We start from the raw sequence: 24,977 nt of genomic DNA on the forward strand, positions 1-24,977 counted from the left end.
TTGCTGAGAGGCATGTAATACTCCATTTCAAAGCACAGTTTAAAAACAAACTCCTTTTCTATTTCCTTATCTTCATCTTTATTGGCGTCTTTGTATTGCTTTAATATACAAGGCTGTATCTGTGTATAGAACTGTTTCAAGGACAGTGATTTTATTTTGTGACATTTTTTGAGGACTTAGAAATTTTTTTCAAGACTTGTCAAGATGTAAATAATATATTGTTAAGGTTTTTGCAGAAGCAGAGTTATGTCAACAGGTTTACCTCTATATCACAGCCCAGCTTTTTATGTTTGGGAAGGGTTTTCTGCATAAAGAACTATTCTGTCAGAGAGGGAGAAATGTTTTAAGTCTCCCTGGCTCTTAAGTAAAATAGATTGGTGGTTAGGATCTTACCTTTGTTTATTGGTGGAGATCCAAGTACAAATATCTGATTAGTGTGCTTTGGGGCCTTCCACATTTCAGAGTGTCAAACTTTGTACATCTTGTGCTAGAAGAAGTTAGATTAAGTTTTGGATAGTACAGCTCTGTGAAAAAAACTGTAGCTGATTTCATTTCAATACCCTATCTCCTAACCATGCACAGATATAGATAACTATAGCATAGATACCAGTTACTGTAAGGTCCTTTTTAACATCCTTAAGAACATAGAGAAAATGTAATATTTAGTTCTTGCTGCAAAAATATAGAATTCTGGGGTCTGTTTCTTTAATGCCAGCCTTCTTGTATGTCCATGTATCTTCCTCAGCCTGTTGCCATGACTTCCAGTCATGCATCTTGTTCATTAATTCTCCCATGCTCATGCTGTGAGAAGAGCTGGGCATGCAGTGGTGTGTTTGTTGTAGGGCTTTTCTGCAGCAAGGGAAAAGGAGGGAGATAATAGTGCTAACTGACCTTTGTGAAACATGATGAAAGCCTTAAATTGTTTTAAAGAAATGTATTTTTTCTTACGTATTCAGTGCATGATGCTTGTCCTTATTTGTATATTTGTCACAAAATTGTCAGTGATTGCACTTAAAAAATCCCAGCCAACACCTTGTCATATATTTTTTTAATCTTTCCATTTAAATGTAGTATAAAATACTACCTGAAATTAAAAAAGAAAAATAACATTTTTCTACACCACCTGTACTCTGAACGTATCTGTAACTGAGGTAACAAACACATTGAAAAACTACCAGAAATTTTCAAGCTGTCTTTTGTGTATGTGTTGACAATTTTTTTTTTCCCCCGGATGCTCTTCCAATGTTTTCATGCAGTTGGTGAATATACAGAAGACATTGCTGAATTTGCAAATAGCTGGGCTGTGCAAACCTCAGATGACATAGCTTGTGTACCTACTGCCTCAGATTTTCCTAGTCCTTGCTCAGCTAATGCAGAATCCATTGAGGTAAATTAATCATGGTTTTTTATATATATATATATACACACACACATATATACACACTCTTAATCTTCATTGCCTAGTGATGGTACAAGAATCTAGCAATATACACCATGTTGAAAAAAGCTTTAAATGCATTGAGGTTTTGAGAAAGGGGAGATTCAGATCAGGACTGTTGCTAGGGAATGTCTGAATATCTTCAGATGCTTAGCTTAAAAGTACAAAGGCTCAGATAGGATGTGCCAAGTGGCACAGGTCTGCTGGCAGAGCTCTTCATTGCTGCATTAAACTTGGGTTCAGTTTCCAGTCCTGGCATCTTACACCTCATTATTTTGGAAATTGTGAAATACTGCAGAAGTAACATGCTCAGCTCCTGCATTGACACAAAATGGGCTTTTTGTCATTTCACAGTCTTTCATCCCAGCTGGTTTAGGACCAGCATGCAATCAAACCAGCCTAGGCAGAGAGGACAAATTTTAGGAAGAATAATAAAGGAGACATAATAATAAATTGAGACTGTGAGGTTCTCAAATTTTAATGGGGATATAAAGAACCCTAGATTAGGGAAACAAAGCTAAAAAGAATTATGCTTGTTCAGAAAGTATTTGCTAACTATTGTTTACTGATTCTTCTTAATGTACAGGACATATTCTTCAAGTGCCAAATACTCCTACAGTTTCCTTTTCTCAGCTGTCATGAGAGCATAGATCCATATTCTTACATTTCTAGCTGTATGAATGATCTTTGCAGGTAAGACTGGAGTTCTTGTGTATTTATTTTTGACACATGAATTGAATGCTCACTCTTTTGTTTGAGACCAGAACTGAGCAGTGCTGAAGGAAGTTAGGAGGAACCAAGTTCAAAGTGAAAGGATGGGGTTTCTCAGTTGGTGATTTAGTGTGGAAACAAAGGACACAGAACCAGCCTGTCAAGGGATATTTCGATTGCTAAAGGTTTACATGGATTCAAGGAAATACTAGACAAATACATGGAAGAGAAATCTATGGAAAATCACTAACGACAAATGAGGAGCTGCTAATCACAAAAAACCTGAAACCTGTATCTGGAGGTCCTGAATCAAACATAAACGGAGATGATACTAGCAAGAAATATCAACGATACTGGAGGAGCTGGACCATGTGTCTGACATGGACTGTTTTCATGAGCAATCACTATGGTTCAAATTAGTAGAATTTTTCAGAAGTGTTTTATGTATGTAAATTCAGAGTTGTCAAAAGAAATTCAACTCTCATTGGCTTTGGTGGGAGTCAGACCCCCCTCAGCTGCTGGCATTATATGCAGCCTGGTGTTTTTCCCTTAGCTCTCCAGACTCCTGTTTAGTTCTTGTCATTCAAGTCAAACTGGTGCTCCAGAGTGTAATTGAATAGATGACTGAGCAGTGTACCACTTCCTTTTTAACAGGGTGTTTAAATTAAGAGCTAATTGTCATAAATAGCAGGATTTTTGCCAAATACTATTATGGCCTCTCAGAGCATCATCAATTTAATCAAAAGCATACAGAAAGGATCACAAGACTAAAAGTAAGAATCACTCAGTATAATCCATTACAACTTGTTAGTTTATTTTTGATGAATTTTTAGTTTTCTGCTTTACCATAAAGTCAAGATGGAAGAATTTGTGTTTGTAGGCAAATCTCCAAAGTGTGCTTCCTGAAGTTTATGATCTGTACATTGATTTTGCTCAGAGAAGAGATGAGTTGCTTCTGTATGGTCCTTTGTAACTCAAGAGTTTATTGTGACTTTTTCTTAGCAAAAGAAGAATAATGAAAAGCAAATTTTCAAATGTGATATTGAATCAGCATCACGGTCTTAAGGAGGATTTGATTTTTGTCAACATGCATATGTGTGTTGATGTGAATTGTGTGAATGTTAAAAACCTTGAAGGAAGTTTCTGTGTCTCAGAACCTCAATAATTGAGGCTTATTTTGTTTATAAAAGAGACCTCTCTTCTTGTGGCTTAGTGTCAGTTTATGAAGTTTTTTTGTGGGGCCATAGTGTATGCCAAGTATTCTTTCTATTAAGACCCATTTAATTGGATTGGATAAGGAGAGGTAGAGAGACTCTGATAACTGTAACAAAGAGTATAGTGGTGTTTCATTTGATAACAGATGTGTTGAAAGCCGAATACAAACACAATACAATATATTCTTAAGACCATTAATTTTGGAAGCATGATCTTGTGTGCTGAAAGACAAACCCAGCTGATCTGTCACAGTCATGTTTATAATAGAAATATTGTGTCATGACTAGTTCATTTTGGCATCAAGTCCTCCACATTGAGTGATGGGAGTTGTTGGACTTTCACAGTAATAAAAGGTTGGTGGTATCTTGCCTCATGTGACTTAAATCTGAATAAAATTTGAGTTTACCTAAACACTGATGAATGTCTTTTTACTTGATCCTGGCAAAAGCGCACTGTACAGCTTCTTCTGTATAGATTAAGGCAGAGATAATGTCTTTGCCCAAGGTTGTGCTGTAAATCCCTAAGCCTCTCTACAGTATTCAGTGGATAATGCTTCTGATGCTGAGCACTTTGGCACAAGGTCAGGAGTCAGGTCAGTCACCAACAGGGTTCTTCTCACCTAAGTTCAAGAACTGGCAGGCAATTGGAAACTTGAACTTGTTACTTGGACCAGAATGTCTTTTATCGGTGTAGGTCGGGGTTTCCACATCAGGCAGGAAGGAGAAAGCCTGAGACATGGATCTTGAGACTGTTGAGTTGTCCATTGTTCAAGACAAGGTCATGTTTCTTGTTCAAGATAAGCAACATTTATCTTTTTTGTAATAAATTAGTGGTTTTGTTCATTGTGGTAGTATTAAAATGAAATAACTTTTTGTGAGATCAAATGATAAAAACACAACAGTGTATTCAGTATAGCTCATACCTTTCCATAGTATTTTCACCGTGTGCTGTTATGACTGAGTGCGAAGTACCCTGTGCAGTGTCCCGTGGCAGAGATTTGTAGATGGGATTTGAGTTCCTTGATTACTCTCTTGTTTTATCATTTCAGAGTGGATAATGATGAAACATACTGCAGGGCGGTGACAGAGTACGCTAGAGCATGCGCTCATGCTGGGTCCCCGGTGCAGGACTGGAGGGATGACTTTCCTGCCTGTAGTAAGACTCTTTAATAAAGCATACTATGTGACCTTTGAGATAGCCCATGTATTACTTTCAAATAATTCCATCTTGACAACACTTGTCACTATAGGATTCAAACCTGATACTGAAGTAGATCAACCAGCTTCACTATTGCTGGCAAACAATGAAGTCAATGACTTGCTAGAGGAATATTTTAATTCCATTGTGATCTGACCTAGATCCATACAAATTTCATGTTTCCACAGATTGCTTGAAACATCATGTGTGCTGATCATATTCTAGGACAAAGAACAAATGTCTGTGGAGATCTGATGTTGCCCCTCTTTCCAGATGACCTTTCAGCCTCTACTGGCCCTATAACAGAATTAATACAGTTAATCCAGCTCCTTCTAGTTGTCACCACCACTCACCAATTGCAGTTCAGTCTCATGCACAAGACTAGCTGGGATATGAGCACATGTTCCCCTGTCACACAAACTGTAATTTGTTTTGGAGGGGTGATGTAAGAATTTGGTAAAGACAGACTTAAATACTGATGTGAGATTCATCACAGTTCATCAGTTAAAACCTCTCCAAACAATCCATTGTACCTGATCTGAATAATTATCTATACCAGAAGCGCTGCACAACTGTTTATTTGAGAGAGAGGGGTTTTCCAGTATGGAAAGAGAAATTGCACCTAACATTCAATGTATTTTTTCTAGCTGAGAAGTGTGAAGACACCTTTGTACACCGTGACTGTATCAGTTGTTGTCCACCAACCTGCACATTTGAAAAAGATTGTCTTGGCAGCAATCTACACTGCTTAGATGGCTGTTACTGTCCAGATGGTAAGTACTGTCAATTTTATGTGAAAAAATATGTGTAAAGCTAATATCCATCATAATAAAGTTGTCTAAATAGACTGTGCTTAAAGTTAAAGCCTGAAAATATGAATATTGTAAATTCTGCTCTAGCTGTTGTTATTCTCACTGTGATTCTTCCTTTTATTGTGTTTTAAACATTTCTCTAGAATACAGAGGTGGCTCAGAATGAAATATCAGTTAAAATCTGGAGCCATCACTAATGCTTGCTAAAATAAGATACTGCACAGATTTAATCCACTTTATTTGAATTATTCCAAAATATATCGAGGTCTTGTTTAAACAGAATGTGTCTTATGCTCTGTACAAGAAGACAAACTTCTTGAGACCTGTACTCAATAAAAAATAGGGATTGGACTATGAACAGTCCTGTTCTAGAAGGACTAAAGATTATGTGATCTCAGAATCTTTTCATTTTTGAGTCTGTACAGTTTTACATGCTTAAGGCAGACATTTTTCATAAAGCAGCTATTCAGAGTGACAACTGCTTTGAGAGAGCTTCAGTGCTCATCACTCTGAGGTCTCTACACTCACCGGGTGACTCTTTTTGCTGGTCCCTGGATAAGACTGGTGAGATCACCTTCTGGCAGATTTGAATGTTTGAGTCAGATGGGGGAAGAGCAGTGATGCGGAGTTCATTAATTTGTTTTTTTCTCTCATTTATTAACTTCCCTCCCAACAGGTCTCATTATGGAAAATGGAACTTGTATCTCTGTGTCAAATTGTCCTTGTAGTTATCATGGAACTGCCTTCCCTGTCGGCTCAAAAATTGAACAAGAATGTAGCAACTGGTATGTGAAAACTTCAGGTCTGTGTTTCCTCTCTCTGTGACTGCTGCTCATAGTTTAACATCGTAGTCACACATATTTTAAAGAATAGTTAGTACCTATGTTTTACAGTCTGGGCCCTGTGTATCACTAAAATATGCACGCTATTCTATGGAAAGGGTAAATTCAAGACATATTAATTAGCTCAGAGCTGCTCTTTTTGCTAAAGATCAGAACACTGAATTTCTGTGGTTTGATTTTTCTTTTCAGTATTTGTATTGGTGGCATTTGGAACTGCACTGATCATGATTGCCCAGGTATCTGTATTTTATTATTCTTTCCTTTCCTTAGTGAACATAAAGAATAAACTTTTCAGAAGACAACAGAACCAAATATGATCCAAGGGCTTGGGATGCTAATTTAAGAAGAAAGATTAAGCAGATGGATACTGAGAGTAGCACTGGGCCAGCTAGGGTGAAGCTGTTAACTACCTGACCTTACTCATTGTACCTTTTCCCATTTGCTTCCCTAACTCAGTGTGTTACATCCACCTCTTGTTTTCTATTTCCTATTTATGCTTTATGTTCTTTGGGGCAGGTGGCTTATTTCTACTGCCTATGCAGTACCTAGGCCAGGTATAAGGATCTCCTCACTTCTAGGTGCAATTGTAATGCAAATAATAAGAAAAAACATCATTCTGATTCTCAGTGTGCTGTATTTTCTCCCTTGGAACAGCAGTTCATGTTTGGATAATGATCCTTATCTTTAAAGATTACAAGTCTCTGTAATGAGTTACTCAGAGGAACACGCAGTAGTCAGTATTGAAACTCCCTTGACAGTTCTGTATCTTAGACAAGATTATACTATGAAACGCATGAAAGAGAATTTTTTACAAATTAAGGAGCCCCCTCTGAATGAGGTAATAACCAAGGCTTAACAGTTACTAAGCAAGGCTTGACAGGGTGGATCTGTAGTATAAAACAGTTGACACCGAGAACCACTCCACATGTCTTGTGTGTGTCATGTGTGCATGTGGGGGGGTTAATTATGACTGGTCCTAGGAACTGAATGCCTGTTAGTGGCGGGAGCACATTAGATGTCCTCCCACAGAGCACCTCCTGCAGTAGCGGCAGCCAAAATGAATCTAGTTCATGTGCTCTGACACTGCCCCATGGTGCGAATCAAAGTGCAGTAGCGGGGATGCTCTGGAGACTTGCTTCAACAGTGCACTCCTGATCCAAACTGAAAAATGAATAAATATAGGTGCACTCTGAAGACAGACAGCTGCGGCCTCTTCATACCTGCAGTGACAAGTAGTTCCATAGTACCTAGAAGGAAGGAGAAAGAAGCTTGTCCTCTTTCACACTCAGTCATGCCAAAAGATGATGAGGAAGAAGATTGTAGGAAACTTCAGAGTTGTAATAAAAAGAAAACTCTTTTGTATTTTAGAGAACTCATGACTCAAAGGCATCTCATCTAGTTAGAACCACAAGATGCTGCACATTGGTGTGTGCAATATGAGATGGCATCTGATGGAAATAGGTGTATATAACATATTTTATTTCCAAATGCTGTAATAGATAGATAGATTAAAGTTAGCCTGGATTATGTGCTTAGAAATAAGGAGAAAGTTTCTTATTTATCTCTCTTCCATCATTTACAGAATAATGATACATTCTTATGCAAGTGAACATTCTTGTTTATCCTTTTTCTCTCAAGCTGAGTGCTCCATCACAGGTAGCTCTCATTTCACAACATTTGATGGACGTCATTTCACCTTCCTTGGGATTTGCCAGTACATTTTGGTAAAAGGCACTGGGAAAAACAAATTCACAATCACTTTACAGAAAGCACCTTGTGGACAGGTAAGTCACATTTTTGTTGAACGTTCACAACAAGTGTGTCCATCCATATTTCAGGCAATCTTGTATAGATTCTACTGTAAACCACCAGGTTATGTTTAACAGAAAATATAAATTGAAACCATTTTACAGCTTTTCTGTAAGTGGTTGTATTGCTACATGTTGTATTGCCCTTTGTAAAATCAACTGCATCTTTAGAGGGATAAAGTCTAAAGAGTTATTCATTTATGCACATTAAACAAGTATATACATCTTTGGTTGTGGTACAAACAGATGTCTTAGGCTTTAGAAAAGCTCTTGCTGGCAGCACTGAACAGGTTTAATACACTGCTAGTTAGGCAAGAGATTTTTTTTGGTAGCTTTGGATTTTTATTTGATATGTTATCGCATATTTAATTTGTTGGAACAATGCCTTTTAGAAAATTATTGAAGAGACTAGCCACCACACATATTTGTTTGAAAGTATTTTGGCAGGTATCCAACAACAGGCTTTATGAGTAGAGGTGCTTATGAAAAGTATTTATCTGCGAGGCTGGATTTAATGATTTTATTAGTCACCTAGGCTCTCAGGAGAAGGGGCTCTGAGACTGTGACTCACAGCTGCCTGTGTGCTGAGGGCTGCGATGCCTGAACTCATCAGCAGAGAGTGATGCACTGAAGCTGCCCTATTATGGGACTGTCTCTCATGTCCATTCAAAAGCTAGACTATGAGCTGGTGCCTCTGCTTTTTTTGTAAGCACCTCCTTCTCCTACATAGGTGTTGGGACTCCTGTTTCTGCATTCCAGGTGGCCTCAAACATGAAATGGTTGGTTAGGTAGCCACTAAGACACAAGGATGCTACTGGAAATAACCCTTAGCACAACTCTAGGTACCTTGGAAAGTTTCTGGGTGAAAACCTAGGGGCTCCAGGGAGCATAAGATGCTTGGTTTAAGCTGGTTATGTGTCACCTTTTGTCCTGTACTTAGGTTCATAAATTCTGCCTGGATAGCACTCTGAAATGATGGGTGTGAGTTAGTTTATAAGTCACCATTTTTTGATAGTCAGATATTTATAAATTATTGTAGTATAATTCTGGACAAATTTTATCCTTTTGGTCTGCAGTCAGAGATCATGCCTACGTTTCAAGGTGAGAAGCACCTTCATGTGTGCAATAGTTTCTTTCTTCTGCACTGCTGCATTTGGGCTCTGGTTGCACCAGCTTGATGTAACATCAGACTCTTGCTCAAACACTGGTTAACCCAGCCATGAGGAGTACCCAGGGTGGCCATGCAAGCGTGGCCTTTTGAACCCAGTATCACTACTTGGGGATATCTGTCCTCTTACTACCAGACCTCCATAATAGCTACAATGCATTCTTTTTGCTTTAACATGCATATGCAATGTTTTATGATGTTCTACATACAATTTTGGGTGCGACGTTTAAAGCTTTGAGTGATAGCTTACAACTGATTTGCCTGATGACAGTTGTGGTATTTCCTTTCTATACAACTGTTTTTTCCCCTGTTTGTTTGGTTTTGCTTTCCATGGCAATATTAATGTCTTTGCCTGTTTCTGATGGTGAAACTTGTTTCTACTTAGAACTTTGACCACACCTGCATTGAGTCTATAACACTAGTTCTTGAAGACGACGTGAGCAAACAAGTAACTCTCACGAGATACGGTCAAGTCCAAACTGGCCCTAACCAAGTTTTTAACCTTAATGGTAAGAAGTGCATGGAGTAGAATTTTACCAGGGTTCACATTCTTTCTTTTATATGCTCCAAAGCTTTTTAATAATATCTGTCTATGAAAAAGGAGCTTCTTCAAACATAACTTATGAAATGTACAATCACTTACTTCTTATAACCTTAGTAATGGTTCTAGAAATGTAGTTTTTCATGCTGTTAAATGGAGTCCTTCATTATGCCCTCATTTCTTTGCATTTCTTATCTTGCAGAGTGCCTAGAAATTCTACTAATTTGGTTTGTGTTTAGGGGGGAGGTGGTAAGAAAAAGAAGGGAGGTGAAGAGAGGCTGGAAATCATCTTGATGCTGATGTTAAGGTCTAGCTTGATTAAAACTTTTTGGAATAAATGGCATGGAATGGAATCCATGTGCCCTATGGGATCTACGTTGCTTTCAGCGCTCACTTATGTTGTGATTTCAGGCAGGTTACTTCACCTTTTTGGAAAGGATAGTAAAATAAATCAGCCTTAAAAGGATGTTATAAAATTAAGCACTGAAGGTGAAAATGGTATTTCTACATTTTGTATCTTACAGTGTAGTAAATTACAGTAGTAAATTCTTACTGGATTTTTAGTCTCCTTCTGAAAGAGTAAAGTGGGAGTTCCCCTTTCCTTTCCCAGCCGCCAGCAAAACAGAGTTTAGGGAGATCTGTGCTGGTGGTTACAGCTATGTCTTTTCTTCATTGAATTTGTCCAGTCACAGTTCTGCTTTTGGCATTCACAGCTTCCTATGGCAATAAGTTTCATAGCTCAGTTATACTTTCAGTTATGTTGACAGTTCTGCTTAATAATTTCATCGATAATTTCATTTTATGTCTTTTGAATCAGTACCTATTCACTTTCTTGTCTCTTTCCATAGTCTGCGACAAATATAATCTATGACAAATATTTTGGTGTCACATTCTTGATAATTGGGTGTATCTGGTAAGTCTTATCAGCTAAGAACTTCTTTAAGCATTTTATCTGCCTCTTCTCAGTTTATGCACCTAAGTGCGTGTGTGTACATGCATAGAGGCTGCTTGTGAAGGGACATCTGCTTTAAGCCTGCAGCTGCAAGTAGCTCAACACTGTGTAGCAAATGAATGCTGTGACTGTGAAATTTCCATTTCCTCGCATGTTAGGTTTGCTGGGAAGGAAAGCTGGGAATTTGATAGGGCCTTAGTTCACATACAGTCTAAGGAAAGAGCTATACTGATGTCATATCAATAGCAGCAAGAGTGAACCTTGTATCTAAAGATTGCAATACACTTTACAGACATCTGTTAATTAATCTTATAACATCCCTGGAGACTAAGAAACAAGTGGCTTCTTGTCTTGTCTTCACATTGCCAGAGACATGCTGTTGCATTCCTTTCTTCTAAAAAAAAAAAGAAATGCGACAGTGTTTTTGGATAACTCACAGGTACAGAAAGGTGAAAGATTTTTTACTGTTGACAGTAGTTGCAATTCCTGATTTGTGTTGCTAATGAATAAGATATGTAGTCTTATAAGTTCAGATGGAGAATGGGTGAGGTTATTTGGCTGCAGGTGAGGTTGTGCATAGTTTCTCATTTTATTTCTGAGTTTTCAAAATCTATTTTGTTTAAGGGGTAAACCAATACAACCTGGAAGTTGGATTTCAGTGACTTTGTTTTTCTTTTTCTTTTGCTATGTCAGGGGCTATTGAAATTCAGAACATATCTTCTTTCTTTGTTCAACTGAAAACTAATTTTGGTTTGAAGATACTGTTTGCTAAAGATGGAGAGAGGATCTATGTTCAAGTTGATCTTGGCTGGAAGAGAAGGACGTTAGGACTATGTGGAACGTACAATGGGAATTTAAGAGATGATTTTCTGTAAGTTGCCTATTGTACATTTAGATTGTGTTTAAGTGAAAAGTTTTGTTGAGTGTAATCATCTGATTATTTAATTTAATTTCATTAATATGCTGATACTTTATTAAACTAACCAATATAAAACCTCTTAATTAAAATGTTAGTCACTTTTTAAAATATGAAACTCATAAATTTAACTAAGTCATTCTAAGATGTTTAGCTAAGTAATTCTAGAAAACTACCATATTATTTATAGAAGTTATTGGATGATGATATTGCTTGAATGTACTTTTTTTCCTCCCTGTTGCTCCCTTACCATCAGAGCAAATACATGAGCACTGACAAAAAGAGTGGATAATAATAGTAGTATCATCCTCACCTGATTAACACTTCCTACTGCTTGATATTTTTTCCCAAAATTCTAATGGGAAAAAATGTAATTCTGAACCACAGGAAGTAGTTTAATTAGAAGAGCACTTTCCTTACTCTTTTGCTTCTTTTTCTCCAAAGTTCCTCAAGCTATAATATCACAAAACTTCTCTAGCAATAATAAATGCTTTTGAAATACTTGGTGAAAAACAGCATCAACATGCAAACACCTCCCCTCGAGAACGCTGAAATTAGCTAACAGGTCAAATTTTTGACATTTCACTGAATGTACGTACTTGAATAAAGGCCAAATTCTCCTTTCATTAATGCCTCCTCCAAGTGATTTCACAGTACTTGAATTAAGTGTGAGGGCAGACTTGTGAGTGTAAGAATATTTTTGCATGAGTAAAATATTGAGGAAAAAGCTTCACATGCCCTCTCTTCTTTTATACCTTACAGATGGAAATTCTTTTGACACATTGAATGTTCAATGTGACTATGCACCTAAGGCTTTTTGATGTACTTGCGTCCTTACCTATGTAGTCCATAAGGTCAGCAGGACACTTGCAGTATTGATTTTTTTCCTTTTCAGTTCTCCAGCAGGGATGATAGAAGGGACCCCACAACTTCATGCCAATGCATGGAAAGTTTCCTCCGCTTGTTCTGTGCCTATCAATATTCCTGTGGCTGATCCCTGCAACGTTAATCAGCAAAATGGTATGTTTTCACATGGGAGTCTAGAATTAGCTGTATCTTATTATGGGACATTTTTTGTTTTCTCTGTGAATGAATTGCACATACATATATTTCAACTTCAGCTTTAGGTGTGAACTCTTTCTTTCCTTTTTCTTTTTTGGCAGAGACTATTCTTTCCATACATTTAGCATGTAAAATGAAGTAAATCCTTCATAAATACAAGCTAGTTGATCTATTAATGCTGGGTGTACTGGCCATGAGTCCTAAATTCTGCTGTCTAATATACATAGAGTGCTAGGCAGAACACCATCTGTAGTCCCGTAAATCATGCCAGTCAAGAGGAATGATGTGATGCACATTTGTAGATTGATAAAGAAAGCACAGCAGACAGTGTCTTGCTGAGACAGTGTTCAGATCAAAAGCCCTGTCTTGGGCTTCTCTGTCCTTGTTGCGTTAAAAGTTTCCTTATCCTCCATCTGTGCTCTCTGACACAAACTGCTGCAAACAATCTGAGATGTGTGGATTTGTTCAAATTCCTGAGTAAAGTTTTAGTTTTGGGTGGTTGACATGCCTATGTTTTGCGTTGAACTTTCACTGTCTCCTCCTTTCCATGTTGCTGTTCTTTTCAATTAATGAAGACAATGGGCAGACAGTAGTTGCCAATTCTGACAGAATTGTCTCATGTTTTTAATGTTTCAGACATAAGGCCTCACTAAGGATGTGGGATCTGGCCATATTTAGAGCCTGTGGGAGCAAGCCTAGAATAACCATAAACTTTTAAGAATCTGGGGCATTCTAAGACTTTTTATGCCTTCAGCACTGGCTGTCTTTTAAAGCAGCACATCTCAGCCAAGTTAGCTCTCTCCAAGATACCTCATGCCTCACCTTCAGTTCTGTGCTTCCTCAGTGAAGGTGCAGTTTGACCTAAGAGTAAGCTGCTTAGAGCAGGAGGGTGGACTACATGACCTTTTGAGGTCCCTTCCAGCCTGAATTTTCCTGTGATCCTGTAATCATCATTGGAAAAAGCAGTTCCTGAGTAAGTGGTCCTGCCCCATGCTACCACCTGTGCTGAGCTAGCACAAGCATTTTTCCAGTTCTGTGATGATTTTAGTCTGATGAAACTGAAAAAGAAATTATTGTTTGTTTGTTTACTTATTTTGTCAAGTTACTTTTCAACCAACTCAAGTTCACTCCTTGAATCTAGTTTACTGAGAGACTCCAGAAATCCTTGCATCAGTGTGTGCATGTGGGTATAAGCAGGGAGGATGAAGGGTAGGGACACTCTTTTAGCAGCAAAACTGGCTTAAATACGATCCACACTATGGTGATGCTGAGATATTCCACCACTTGTGGTGGTAGTACACTTCAGTGCTAGGAATAGGGTCTGTTGGTGCTAGAAGGTATACGGCCAGCTTGAGACTTGCATGCCCTCGAGCTCCAGTTTGTAATACTTCCTGGGTCCGCATGCCAAGAAGTATATGGCCATTGCTGATTTCAAAGCTAAATGAAACATCAGGTAGGAAAAAATGTATTCCCAGCTTCGGAGGACTCTTCTAACTAACTCTTTTGAAATATATTACTTTCCCATTTGAGTTTCCTGCACTACTAGAGGAAGGCGTAACTGGTTTTAGATAGTTATTTTTGTCTTAAGTAGAGTTTATTGTTGAGGGAGTTGCTTACAATATCAGTTTTAAACTATAGAACTTTGCAGAAAGACATAGTATACAAGGTTTTGTTGCACAACTGGCTATGTTTGGTTTTAATATTCGGTGCTATTCATTTGACTAACTGTTATATGCAAATGGATCTGGCTAAACCAGTATCACCTTCTCTTAGCTGGGTATGCATCTCACTGTGATATCATCAATCAAGAAGTTTTTGCTCCCTGCCATGCCTACATCAGTCCAGGATTATACTACCAGCTATGCCGCTTTGACGCGTGCAAATGTGGAAGCAGCTGTTTGTGTAATGCTTTGGCGCACTATGCTTATGTCTGTGGCAAGCATGGGGTCGTCATTGACTTCAGATCTCATATTTCTTACTGTGGTGAGTAATGTTTGCAGAACAGAGTATCCTTTAGAAATGTGTAAATATCATTCGCTCCACAAAATACAGGGATTGACCCTTTTTGCTGGAAACTAGAATTGTGCATGGGCTAATGACATATTCAGGGGAGAATGCTAATAGCCTTTATGTTAAGCATCTGAGTTGGGGACCCTGAGCTACCTCACAGAGGGTGCCTGTCCCTTTCCATTGGCTACAGAGAGAATTTAAATTTCTGACTTTGAATCCCTAACTCACGTGGAAGTTCGTATTAGGCTAAAGTAATCAGGGAGTGGCAAAGAGCAGGGCTGTTCCCTAAGGGAAGGCAAGCCAGGGTGGCAGGGGCTCCCCAGGGCAGGCAGGGCAGGATGGGCAGTGATTTATCAAGTAGGATATAGCAATGACTTAAACCAAGGCATTTCTAAACCATAGAGTAATGCCTCCACCTTAACTGGACCATTCTTGCTCTTTTGGAAGCCTGAGTTACTAGATAGACATGCCTACCACACACACACATGCTTAACATAGATAAAGAATAGACACCTACTGCTTACAAAATAGACAATTCCAGCTAAGGAATTGTCTAACATAAACCCACCTGAATCTAAACATTTCTAACTTAAGAAATCAGTAAAATAGCATTTTTGCCTTATGCATTTTAACTCACCCCAATGCAGCAAGAAATCATTTTGCTTTGCTGTTTCACACTCCCATGATATACTGCTTTGTTTTCTATTTTTCACATTTTAAGAATATGTTCTCCCTTCTCTCTCCATCTTTCTCCTCCAGCTGTGATGTGTCACAGTGGTATGCTTTATCATCAGTGCTCTTCTTTTTGTAAACACTCCTGTGCTTCACTTTCTATGGCAAAAATCTGTGGTGACGACTGTGCAGAAGGATGTAATTGTCCTGACGGGAAATATTTTGAAGAGTCAGTCAACTTTTGTGTATCAATGTAAGTCATAAGAAAATAGAATATATGTGTAGGCACATTTTCCTCTTTCCAGCAAGATTTAAAGTAGTTTTTCTGCTGTTTCCCTCAAGATGTAGACTGCCTAAACAGGATAGCAAGCAATATGTGAAGATTTCATATTCTTTTGTACCAATCAATAGTGGGGCCTCATCTGCTACTGTGTGTACAGCCATCTACTGCACTTCAGAGAAGATATGTCACACTGCATTAGAGAAGGGTGATGAAACTTTTTTATTCATGGGAAAGCATTTTCACATGAAAACCTTGGTTTTAACACTTAAGAAGTGAGAAGGAATCTATATAGTAGCAGTCCATAAAGTCAGGAATAGTATGGAGAGAGTGGCTAGGAGTGTCTTTTTTCTGTCTCACAATGCAAACCCCTTCAGTTAAATAGAAAGAAATGGTCAATGAAAGGAAATAGGGTTCGTACATTGTGTAACAAAACTTTATAGCTTTCCACCATAGGGAGTTGCTGAGTTCAGGTACTGAATTAAAAACTAGAGTACTTATAATATATATTTATATCTATAATATCTATAATAAATAATATATATTTATATATAATGTATAATGTATAAATATATTATATAAAATATATATTATATTTATAATATAAATACTAGAGTATTTATATAATTTTCAAGATTATACAGAGTTATCGCTGTTCATTGCAACATATATTTTGGAAACATCAGTAAAGTTCATATTGTAGGGATAAAGACTATTTCAAACTATTAAAGAGTGTGAGGTAACTTGGTATTCCCATATTTTTGCATGGTTTCTAGGGAATTCTGTTAACTACTTCTATCCCATCTGGCTCTTATCACAGACAGAGTTAATGGATTTTGCTATAAGTCCTCTGTCCCACGATTTTGACAGTCTTTTGAATGGGAACTACATGTTGCCATACTGCTCCCATACCTGGGAAGAAAAGCTCCTTTCCATAAGACTAATGCACAGAAACAGCAAATAAATAATATGGAGATTGGCGAAAATCCTGGCTTTTTGAAGATGGTAGGAGTTTTGCCACTGACTTCAATACAGAGTGTCATCCTTTAGTTTTTGCCTTTAGAAGTATATTGTAAATATAAAGATTGAGTTAATGAATTATAAGGTGTGTTTATCATAATAGCTTGATAAATGGATTGCACTTAAATCCCATTTCATCTTGCTTTTTTATCTACATGCGTAAATATTCGTTTAACAGATCTGCCTGTCGTTGTCACTACAAGGGCAAAGCCCTCCAGCCTGGAGAAATCCTCCCTACGCCAACAGGCTCCTGGTAGGTTTGAGTGCCAAGTTTTATCTTTCATGTATCACAGTTTGGATGCTACACAAGAGCCTTGAGAATTTTTTCATATAGAATGAAGGCCTATTGTATCGAGATTTTATTTTTGTTAGACACTAAGTAAAAGGGAGCCTAATAGAAATTGGATTACGTACCTGCTTATTTTAACAACAGGATACCTGGAAAATTCTGTAAACCAGGGACTAAAGAGTATCTCAAAACACACACAGACAGAGGTTACAGTGCTGTTCTTAGACCTGGGGGCATTATGATAGCAGTATGAGACTGGTTTCAAAAGAATAAACAATGTGATTCTATTTTGGAAAGTCTTTCAAACAAAGGCTTGCAGGGAGCTATATTTGTTCCATTTTGTAGTATTAATTCATGATGGAATCCTGACCTCACTGAAACAAGTGGGGAAACCTCCCAGGTTTCCTGATCAGACTTGTTCAATTTACAAGAAATGCTCTCAACCTCCTGATTTAAAATCATGTCTGTGACTTGAGTGTCAAGGTTGATGCTTGCTGAGGTCTTATATATTATAGTTGTTATAATTGAAGTTTGGTAATCATGTAGTTCAAGAGGTGTGAGTAGGGGCTTCATTTTTCTGCCACTGCTATGCCTCTGCAATGCTTTGGTTTTTTCACATTTTTTTTAAGGAAAAGGAAAAAATGAGAACTAGGTTTATTGTTGAATGTGTTTTTCTGCAATTCTGTGTTTTATCATAAAAAGAATCAAGCTGTGTATCCTAACGTCTGTGCAACAGGAAATTTGCATACTGTATCCTTCCATATTCACCAAGGTGGATAAGGTTTTGTGTTACCCTGCCAGCATCCTGAATCACCTGGCCCTACATTCCCACAGAGGCTGACATACCCAGCTTTTCTTATTTCAGTAAATGTTACGCAATTAAATAGTACATAAACACCTTTGTGAGTTTGGGCCCTGATTACAGATCAGATCACCAACAAAATGTTGGTCAGAACTCATGCTTTCGGATTTTAACCCTCCGGATTTCTGTTATTTACATTGGGTTAAGTTGTATTATAGAATCATAGAATCGTTTAGGTTGGAAAAGACCTTTAAGATCATCCAGTCCAACCATTAACCTACACTACCAAGTCCACACTAAACCAATCAAGGGTAGACTAGACTAAACCATGTCCCCAAGTGCCACATCTACCCGTTTTTTGAACACTTCCAGGGATGGGGACTCCACCACTTCCCTGGGCAGCCTGTTCCAATGCTTGACTACCCTTTCCGTGAAGAAATTTTTCCTAATACCCAACCTAAACCTCCCCTGGCGCAGCTTGAGCCCATTTCCTCTCGTCCTATCGCTAACTACATGGGAGAAGAGCCCAACACCCACCTCGCTACAACCTCCTTTCAGGTAGTTGTAGAGAGTGATAAGGTCTCCCCTCAGCCTCCTCTTCTCCAGACTAAACCACCCCAGTTCCCTCAGCCGCTCCTCATAAGGCCTGTGCTCCAGACCCTTCACCAGCCTTGTTGCCCTTCTCTGAACACGCTCCAGCACCTCAATGTCCTCCTTGTACTGAGGGGCCCAAAACTGGACACAGTATTCCAGGTGTGGCCTCACCAGCGCCGAGTACAGGGGGACAATCACCTCCCTGCTCCTGCTGGCCACACTATTCCTGATACAAGCCAGGATGCTGTTGGCCTTCTTGGCCACCTGGGCACACTGCTGGCTCATGTTCAGAAGGGCTTTTTTATCTTTTTTAACATGGTGGCTACTAAACATTTTCTCCTTGAATAAAGATGGATTCGCTTTTCTTTTCCAGTCAGTGTTTGAATGGAACAGTGAAATGTATTGAAGCCACAACAGAAAATGCAGGTAATTTACAGTCTTGTCTCATATTACAGTTGCACAGAGAAATTTTTTGACATTGAGCAGTCATTTGGTTTTCTCCTCATATGGATTTTCATTATGAGATACTCAACATCATGACATATCTAAAATAGGAGGTTAGGAGCACAAGTTGTCTTGTTTTTTTTCTTTTTCCTTTTTCTGTAGCACAAATTGTACTACTAAGTTACTTGGGAAATTAAAAAAAATAATAATACATGTGAGGTATAGGTCAATATGTTCTCATGGGAATACCTGAAATTAGGGTCACTATCCATCTTGAGGAAACCTTAAGATCTTGATTTCTAGAAAGTAAATTTTTCATTAGTTTCTAATGGATTTAGAAGGGATTTCAGTACACTGAAAATTAGGCTGCTTCTAACGATTCTGTCTACCTAAGGCATAATTACTCCATCTTTAAGAATGGGCTGTGTATCAGATCCAGGGTGCATAGATCCAGATGCTTATTATTAAGCTTTGGTCTTTCTTTTACATTAAAACATGTATGAATTTTGTATCTCTGTAATACAAATGAAGTTATAGACTTTTATTCAGATTGTAGTCTTATGTGTACTGTAATGTAGGCCAACTGTGCATTAAAATAAATAGATTGTGAACAAAAACAAATAGAAAACCTTCAGTGTAAAAGAGCAGTTGATCTCATTTAACCTGCATTTTGCATTTGAAGTTCACATATGCCCTGAAGGAAAAATCTACTATGACTGCAGATCTCCTGTGCCTGGATTACCAGCAGCGGGTGTGAATTGCGGGATCTCTTGTGCAAACCTTGCCATGAACTTCTCCTGTGTCCCCTCACCACCCTGTGCAAGTGGCTGCATTTGTCCCCCTGGGTAAGTTTTGGCAGAACAGCCTGGAGCACAAGCCATATACATGTTTTTCACAGTTTAACTCTGCTTTTTTTTTTTTGCTTTTTTTTTTTTTTTTTTTAAATTCCAGTGGTATCACACCTCTAATTTTGAACCTATTGTTCTATAAATTTTTGCAGATATACAGTCACAGTTAAAAGGCTAACTCTTTCTTTTGTCTCTGAGTACCTTTTTCTCCTTCCTGCTGGTGGGACGCTCCATGCTATAATGCTTCCTCAGTTGGAGTCCCACAGTTTCTCTATCCTGAGACCATGATTCCACTATCCCATGAGATATCCAGCTTGCTACCAGTCTGACTGGCTGGTATTTGGGACTCTCTGGATGGGAGATGACTCCCATCACTTGCACAGTACAGTTTATTTGAGTGTAGAAGCAAACACGACAAAAAAGTGTAATATAAACCACCTGTGTTCCTGCTTACTGCTCAAGTAATTGTCTCACCTAGACTTCTGCTCAGGCTTACAGTATTCATGCCCAATCTGGGGCAGGGAGGGGGGGTTGCAGGCTGGATCCTGCCCTCTTCCCCTTCATTCTCTCTGCCCTTCTGAACTCAGCCAAAGTTTTTGTTTTCTCAGCTAATGTATCTGGGTTTGGTGTCCAGAAACAGTCTGCTGATCTTTGCAGGGGTAAAATCAAAGTACAAAAGCTAAAAGCATTTGTTGTGAAGTTTCTGTCAGGATCAACCACCACTCCCTCCATCTGTTTCCATTTCCTCCCCTGATACCTGCCGTGTGCACTTTCAGATTTGGAGAGTCAAATATGCTGTGCAAATTGCTGCAATTTGACCTCAGGTGGAATGCTCCCTGTTTTTTCTCAACATGTGATTTTATTTCACTGTATGTGTAGCCAATGGTCCCCTGACAGTATATCAGTTGTGCACAGATCAGTGTAATGAGACTGCCAAGAAGTCCCCTTCCAGCATCTTGTGGTGTTCATAGATCACTAAGCACTGGTGAAGGACAGATTTCAGGCATAGCTATTAAAGATTTCACTAGTTGTTCTTGCCTGGTATTCTGTAGTCCTCTACAACCTCTCCCTCAGCTGAGGAGTTAGTTTTCAAGACCATTTTACAGGAATAAACAATTATTTTTAACACAAAAATGTATGAATCTCTACAAAGCATCATATAAAAGCCAGTAATTTTTTACTAAAACATCACCATGATATTTGCATGAACTTAAACTAGCAGCATTGTCATGAAAGTTCATTTGAAAATTTGAAATAACATAAGTTAAAAAACAGAGCTAAAACTCTGCTCTCACAGCCAAGCAGTATTATACCATTTCAAATTGAGTGTTACTTGATTATTTTCTGAATGATAAACTATAAAAGGGGTACAGACAATCCCAAATTTCTGTCAAATAATGGAGTAAAACACATGATAAGTAAGAGAATAAACACTTATTTTGCTATTGGATAGAAAAGTAAATGTGTGAAATTTAGTGCAGTTAGTACCATCATCAGTGTTAAATTGTATCTCTGGAGCCATTATACCTTTCAGGCTCATGGTTTCAAGAAGCAAGTATGGCTTTTAGCTAGGAAGGAGTTATCTTAAAAATTGGGTTCAGAAGTTCTCTTTTTTATACAAGAAAATGTTAAGCATATACCTTATGATATTAAATCTGTAAATCTATATGGACAAGTCATGAAAGCCTTGTTATGAGAAGTTTTACTGTTATGTCATTTTTGTATTCTCTTGAGATGCTGTTCTTCTCTTTGTTTCTCCTTTCCCACCTTATTTCTACCACTACCCATTGTTTGACCCAATGACCTAACCTTTTGGGGTGGAATCTTGAATTCTCCTGGAGACTGGCACCTTATTCTAGCATCCTGGGTATTTATGGTGCTCACAAAGTAAAGCAGCTTGTGTTTGGTATTGAAACCCTTTCCTTTGGAAACCCATGACAGGATGGACTCTAGTACACAAAAAATGGTTGTCTTAAAGTAAAAGTGTTTTTCATTTTCTATTGTTAAAATTCTTGCATAACAGCTTGTAGTTCTTTTAGTCAGTAGTTAAAGAGGTGACAAAGAATAAGAAACACTGAAAGTCTCTGGTATGCTATAAAAATTGAATAGAATAGCTCAAAATTTCACGAGGAAATGAGCTGAGAATGACAGTAAATTCATCACCCAAAGATACACTGAAAGTCACCCTAACACTGAGCTGGAGATATAAGAGGGTAAGTTGAATTACAGAAGTACAGAAGAGTAGTATGGAAAGGGACCTCATGGGGCTAAGTTAGTCTCCTGTAGCATCAGCAGTACCTATGTTATTCTGGCAGATAGTTAACTTCCATTGGCAGAAACTCTAAATGACCTTTCCAAGCCATCCAGTCTAGTGCTTTCCTATCTTTAATCATTTTTCTCAACACTTGACTCTTTTACTTAAAACCAAGTAATCTTTAATGAACCAGAAATTATGGGGAGAAGAAACCTCTAATCTGTGTATTCCTTTTAACTTCCAGAGAAGCAATCTCAAGATCATACTTTGAAAACACATCTCTCTCTACTCTCAACCGTGTATTGCAATGACAACTGCAGGAATTGCTCCCCTAAAGAGCAGCACTGGGAGTGACAATAACTTTTTTTATTTTTAAGTTAATGTTGCTAAGTAGATGGAAATGAGGAGATAGCAAAAAGTGGTTAACCACATCTCTGGGTCACTTATTCATGATCTAATTAGATTTGCCGCTTTTTGCATTAAATGCCACTGGTTTGTCTTAACCGTGTTAGTTGTTCCCGCATCCCCGGGGTAAGCAGGTAACCTCCACCACCGTCCTTTGTAAACTGTGTTTCTTTTGTCCTGCTAAGTCTGCAACAGCTGCTGTAGCCCAGCTCACTATCCTGTGCTCAGCACGGGACAGTTGCTGCGCTGTGCAGAGGAGCAGGCACATCAGTTTGGCTGCTTCCCTGGGACAGGAGGATGAGGGAGCAGCAGAGAGGGAAGGGCAGCCCAACTCCAGCCTCAGCAGCGTGCATAACACACAGATGCTCTGCAGTTAGCAGGGAGGAGTCCCTACACTACCTGCGCTCTTGCATAGGAGCTGCTGCCCCACAGCAACATACCTGTTTCGAGGTAGGAGAGCCACAGCTGCCAGCTTTGTGAGGTCTCCAGATGTGCACAGTGGAGATCATTTGATTCGGACAGCTTTTGCTGCTGAAACAATTGTCCTTGGCTGGATGGAAGACTGGTTGCCCTTGGTGGGGCTTAGACAATACACTACACATTTAGTTATGTTGATCTACTTGTGAATTTACGCTTTCATCTTAATCATTCTTTTATTTTGAAGGATGGCTGAGCATAGAGGGAAATGTTATATTCCTGACAGTTGTCCATGCACCTGGAAAGACAGGGAATTTCTGTCAGGAGAAGTGATAGCTACACCATGTTACACCTGGTGAGTGGCATGCATTTTGCATACTTCCAAATCATCTGGGTCTAGCCACAAAGGGAAATTGATACAGAAAATGCATTGAGTACATTGAAAATCAAAAATATATATGCTTGTTTATAGACAGTTACGGGATATATCTTTTGTTAGGCTCACTAATAGACTTGGAAGAGTAGGCAGACTTTTGGGTGAATGCTTCTTCAGGTCTGAAAAGGAAGCAGAAGATACACAAGTTAAAAAGCAGTCAAGAACAAATGCTTGATTCACACATATCAGTTAATCTCTGAAAGAAAAGACATTTGGCATTTTGGAGAATGGAATATCATGAAATATAACCAAGGAGAAAAAAAGAGAAATTAAATGTATGACAATGTCAATAGTCTGCTCCTTTGGGAACTGGACTGTTTGCAGTGTGAGTTACCAGTCAGTGTGAGCAACTGTATAGGAAGAAGATGGGCAATAAAAAAAAAAAAAGGAAATAAAAAAAGCATTAGAATTGGAAAATGAGCTAGTGCCCAGCATCTTTTTTAAGGAGCCTCATCTGACTCATATTGATGCAAACCAGTTTTTCATCCATTATAATTTGCTAACCAAAATATTTATCTTCAGTTAAGTATATATTTAATACTAATAAAAAAGTTTGGCATGGCAGCTTTTAATCCATTAAAAACTTCACTGGCAAGTCAACTGAGCTTATACACTTACACAAGCAAAACTAGAGGCTGTCAGTACTACCATCATACAAATTCATGTAAGTCACTGAATGTAGCTGACAGGAAAAGTAATCCCACAAAATATGAGCATTTACTTCTTAATCTCATTCCATAATTGTCTGATACCCTGAAATCTTACAGGTAGCAACTGGAGGTCTTTTGCATTGAATATGTGTGGATTTTTATCAAAATTTCTTGAGAAAAAATATCATATTGATGGTTTATGAATAAGCGTGTTGTGGCATGGTGTCTTAACTATACTGGAGGCAGTGATGGAAATATTTGCATAAGCCATAAAAATTTTAATATTTTGCATTCATTTCTTACACATTTTTATTGTATATATGTGCTGATGGCAAAATGCTCAACACTTTTCTGCCATGGCATCGCCAGTAACTTCAGAAGCAATCCACAGAATAGCTCCATGTTTCAAGGTCTGAGAATTTTCTTCCTTTCATGAATTTCTGTATGACTTGAAATAAAGAACCCAAGAAAGCTTTTTCTTGAAAATAAAAAAGAAAATGGCCCTGCTATGTGAAGATACTGATTATTAATTTTCCTTACAGTGTTTGTCGGAGAGGGATATTCAGTTGCACTACTTACCCCTGTCCTGCTGTGTGCACTATTTATGGAGATCGACATTACTACACCTTTGATGGATTGGAGTACGATTATGTCAGTGACTGCCAAGCTTACCTGCTAAAGGTAGGAGGATTGTTCACACATTTCCATGTGTCCAAGTGAAAGTTTCCGTGAGAAGGCAAGTATTTTGAACATCGAGAGATGATCTATAGAAACGAACATTAAGAATACAGGTGCAGAACAGATGTGTCTGAAAGGAAGAATCTGTAAATGACATTTCGTGCGCAGCCTTTCGAAAATGGTACATGGGTGTGTCCTTATGTATCTATGTGGTGTAGAGAAAAATAGAAACCAATGTTTTCTGTCCTACCTTAACCATACTTTCATCAGAACGAGCAAAGAATAACACTACAGAAACTGTTCTAGAACTAGGTTCTAAATCTATAGATTTATTTAATAACTATCTACAAACTCTGCTTGGCAGAGGGTTAATGATGACCTCTGAGGTTGCTTGGAATCCTTCTTGAATGTGATCTGCATCAGATCTGGATTGTATGTGTATAATAATATCAAACACAATGATTTCATAATTCAACAATGAAATCCTTCATTGAGATTGTCTGGCAGCTACACGCT

At 38.3% G+C, this 24,977-nt stretch overlaps 1 protein-coding gene across 1 annotated transcript in view; it reads left to right on the top strand.

The window, feature by feature from the left end:
* Nucleotides 1-24,977, top strand: part of OTOGL (otogelin like) — a 97,070-nt gene that overhangs the window by 13,743 nt on the left and 58,350 nt on the right. The window contains exons 9-25 of the mRNA XM_075727956.1: nucleotides 1,257-1,387; nucleotides 2,025-2,131; nucleotides 4,413-4,519; nucleotides 5,209-5,334; nucleotides 6,050-6,158; nucleotides 6,405-6,451; nucleotides 7,854-7,999; nucleotides 9,577-9,700; nucleotides 11,378-11,555; nucleotides 12,496-12,620; nucleotides 14,436-14,645; nucleotides 15,432-15,597; nucleotides 16,823-16,897; nucleotides 18,703-18,755; nucleotides 19,456-19,618; nucleotides 22,945-23,052; nucleotides 24,326-24,464. Of these exons, the coding sequence (XP_075584071.1) occupies nucleotides 1,257-1,387; nucleotides 2,025-2,131; nucleotides 4,413-4,519; nucleotides 5,209-5,334; nucleotides 6,050-6,158; nucleotides 6,405-6,451; nucleotides 7,854-7,999; nucleotides 9,577-9,700; nucleotides 11,378-11,555; nucleotides 12,496-12,620; nucleotides 14,436-14,645; nucleotides 15,432-15,597; nucleotides 16,823-16,897; nucleotides 18,703-18,755; nucleotides 19,456-19,618; nucleotides 22,945-23,052; nucleotides 24,326-24,464 (2,114 nt within the window). The remainder of the gene's footprint in view (nucleotides 1-1,256; nucleotides 1,388-2,024; nucleotides 2,132-4,412; nucleotides 4,520-5,208; nucleotides 5,335-6,049; nucleotides 6,159-6,404; nucleotides 6,452-7,853; nucleotides 8,000-9,576; nucleotides 9,701-11,377; nucleotides 11,556-12,495; nucleotides 12,621-14,435; nucleotides 14,646-15,431; nucleotides 15,598-16,822; nucleotides 16,898-18,702; nucleotides 18,756-19,455; nucleotides 19,619-22,944; nucleotides 23,053-24,325; nucleotides 24,465-24,977) is intronic.

The sequence above is a fragment of the Pelecanus crispus genome, chromosome 1, assembly GCF_030463565.1.
Source record: "Pelecanus crispus isolate bPelCri1 chromosome 1, bPelCri1.pri, whole genome shotgun sequence".
In the NCBI taxonomy this organism is placed as follows: domain Eukaryota; kingdom Metazoa; phylum Chordata; class Aves; order Pelecaniformes; family Pelecanidae; genus Pelecanus; species Pelecanus crispus.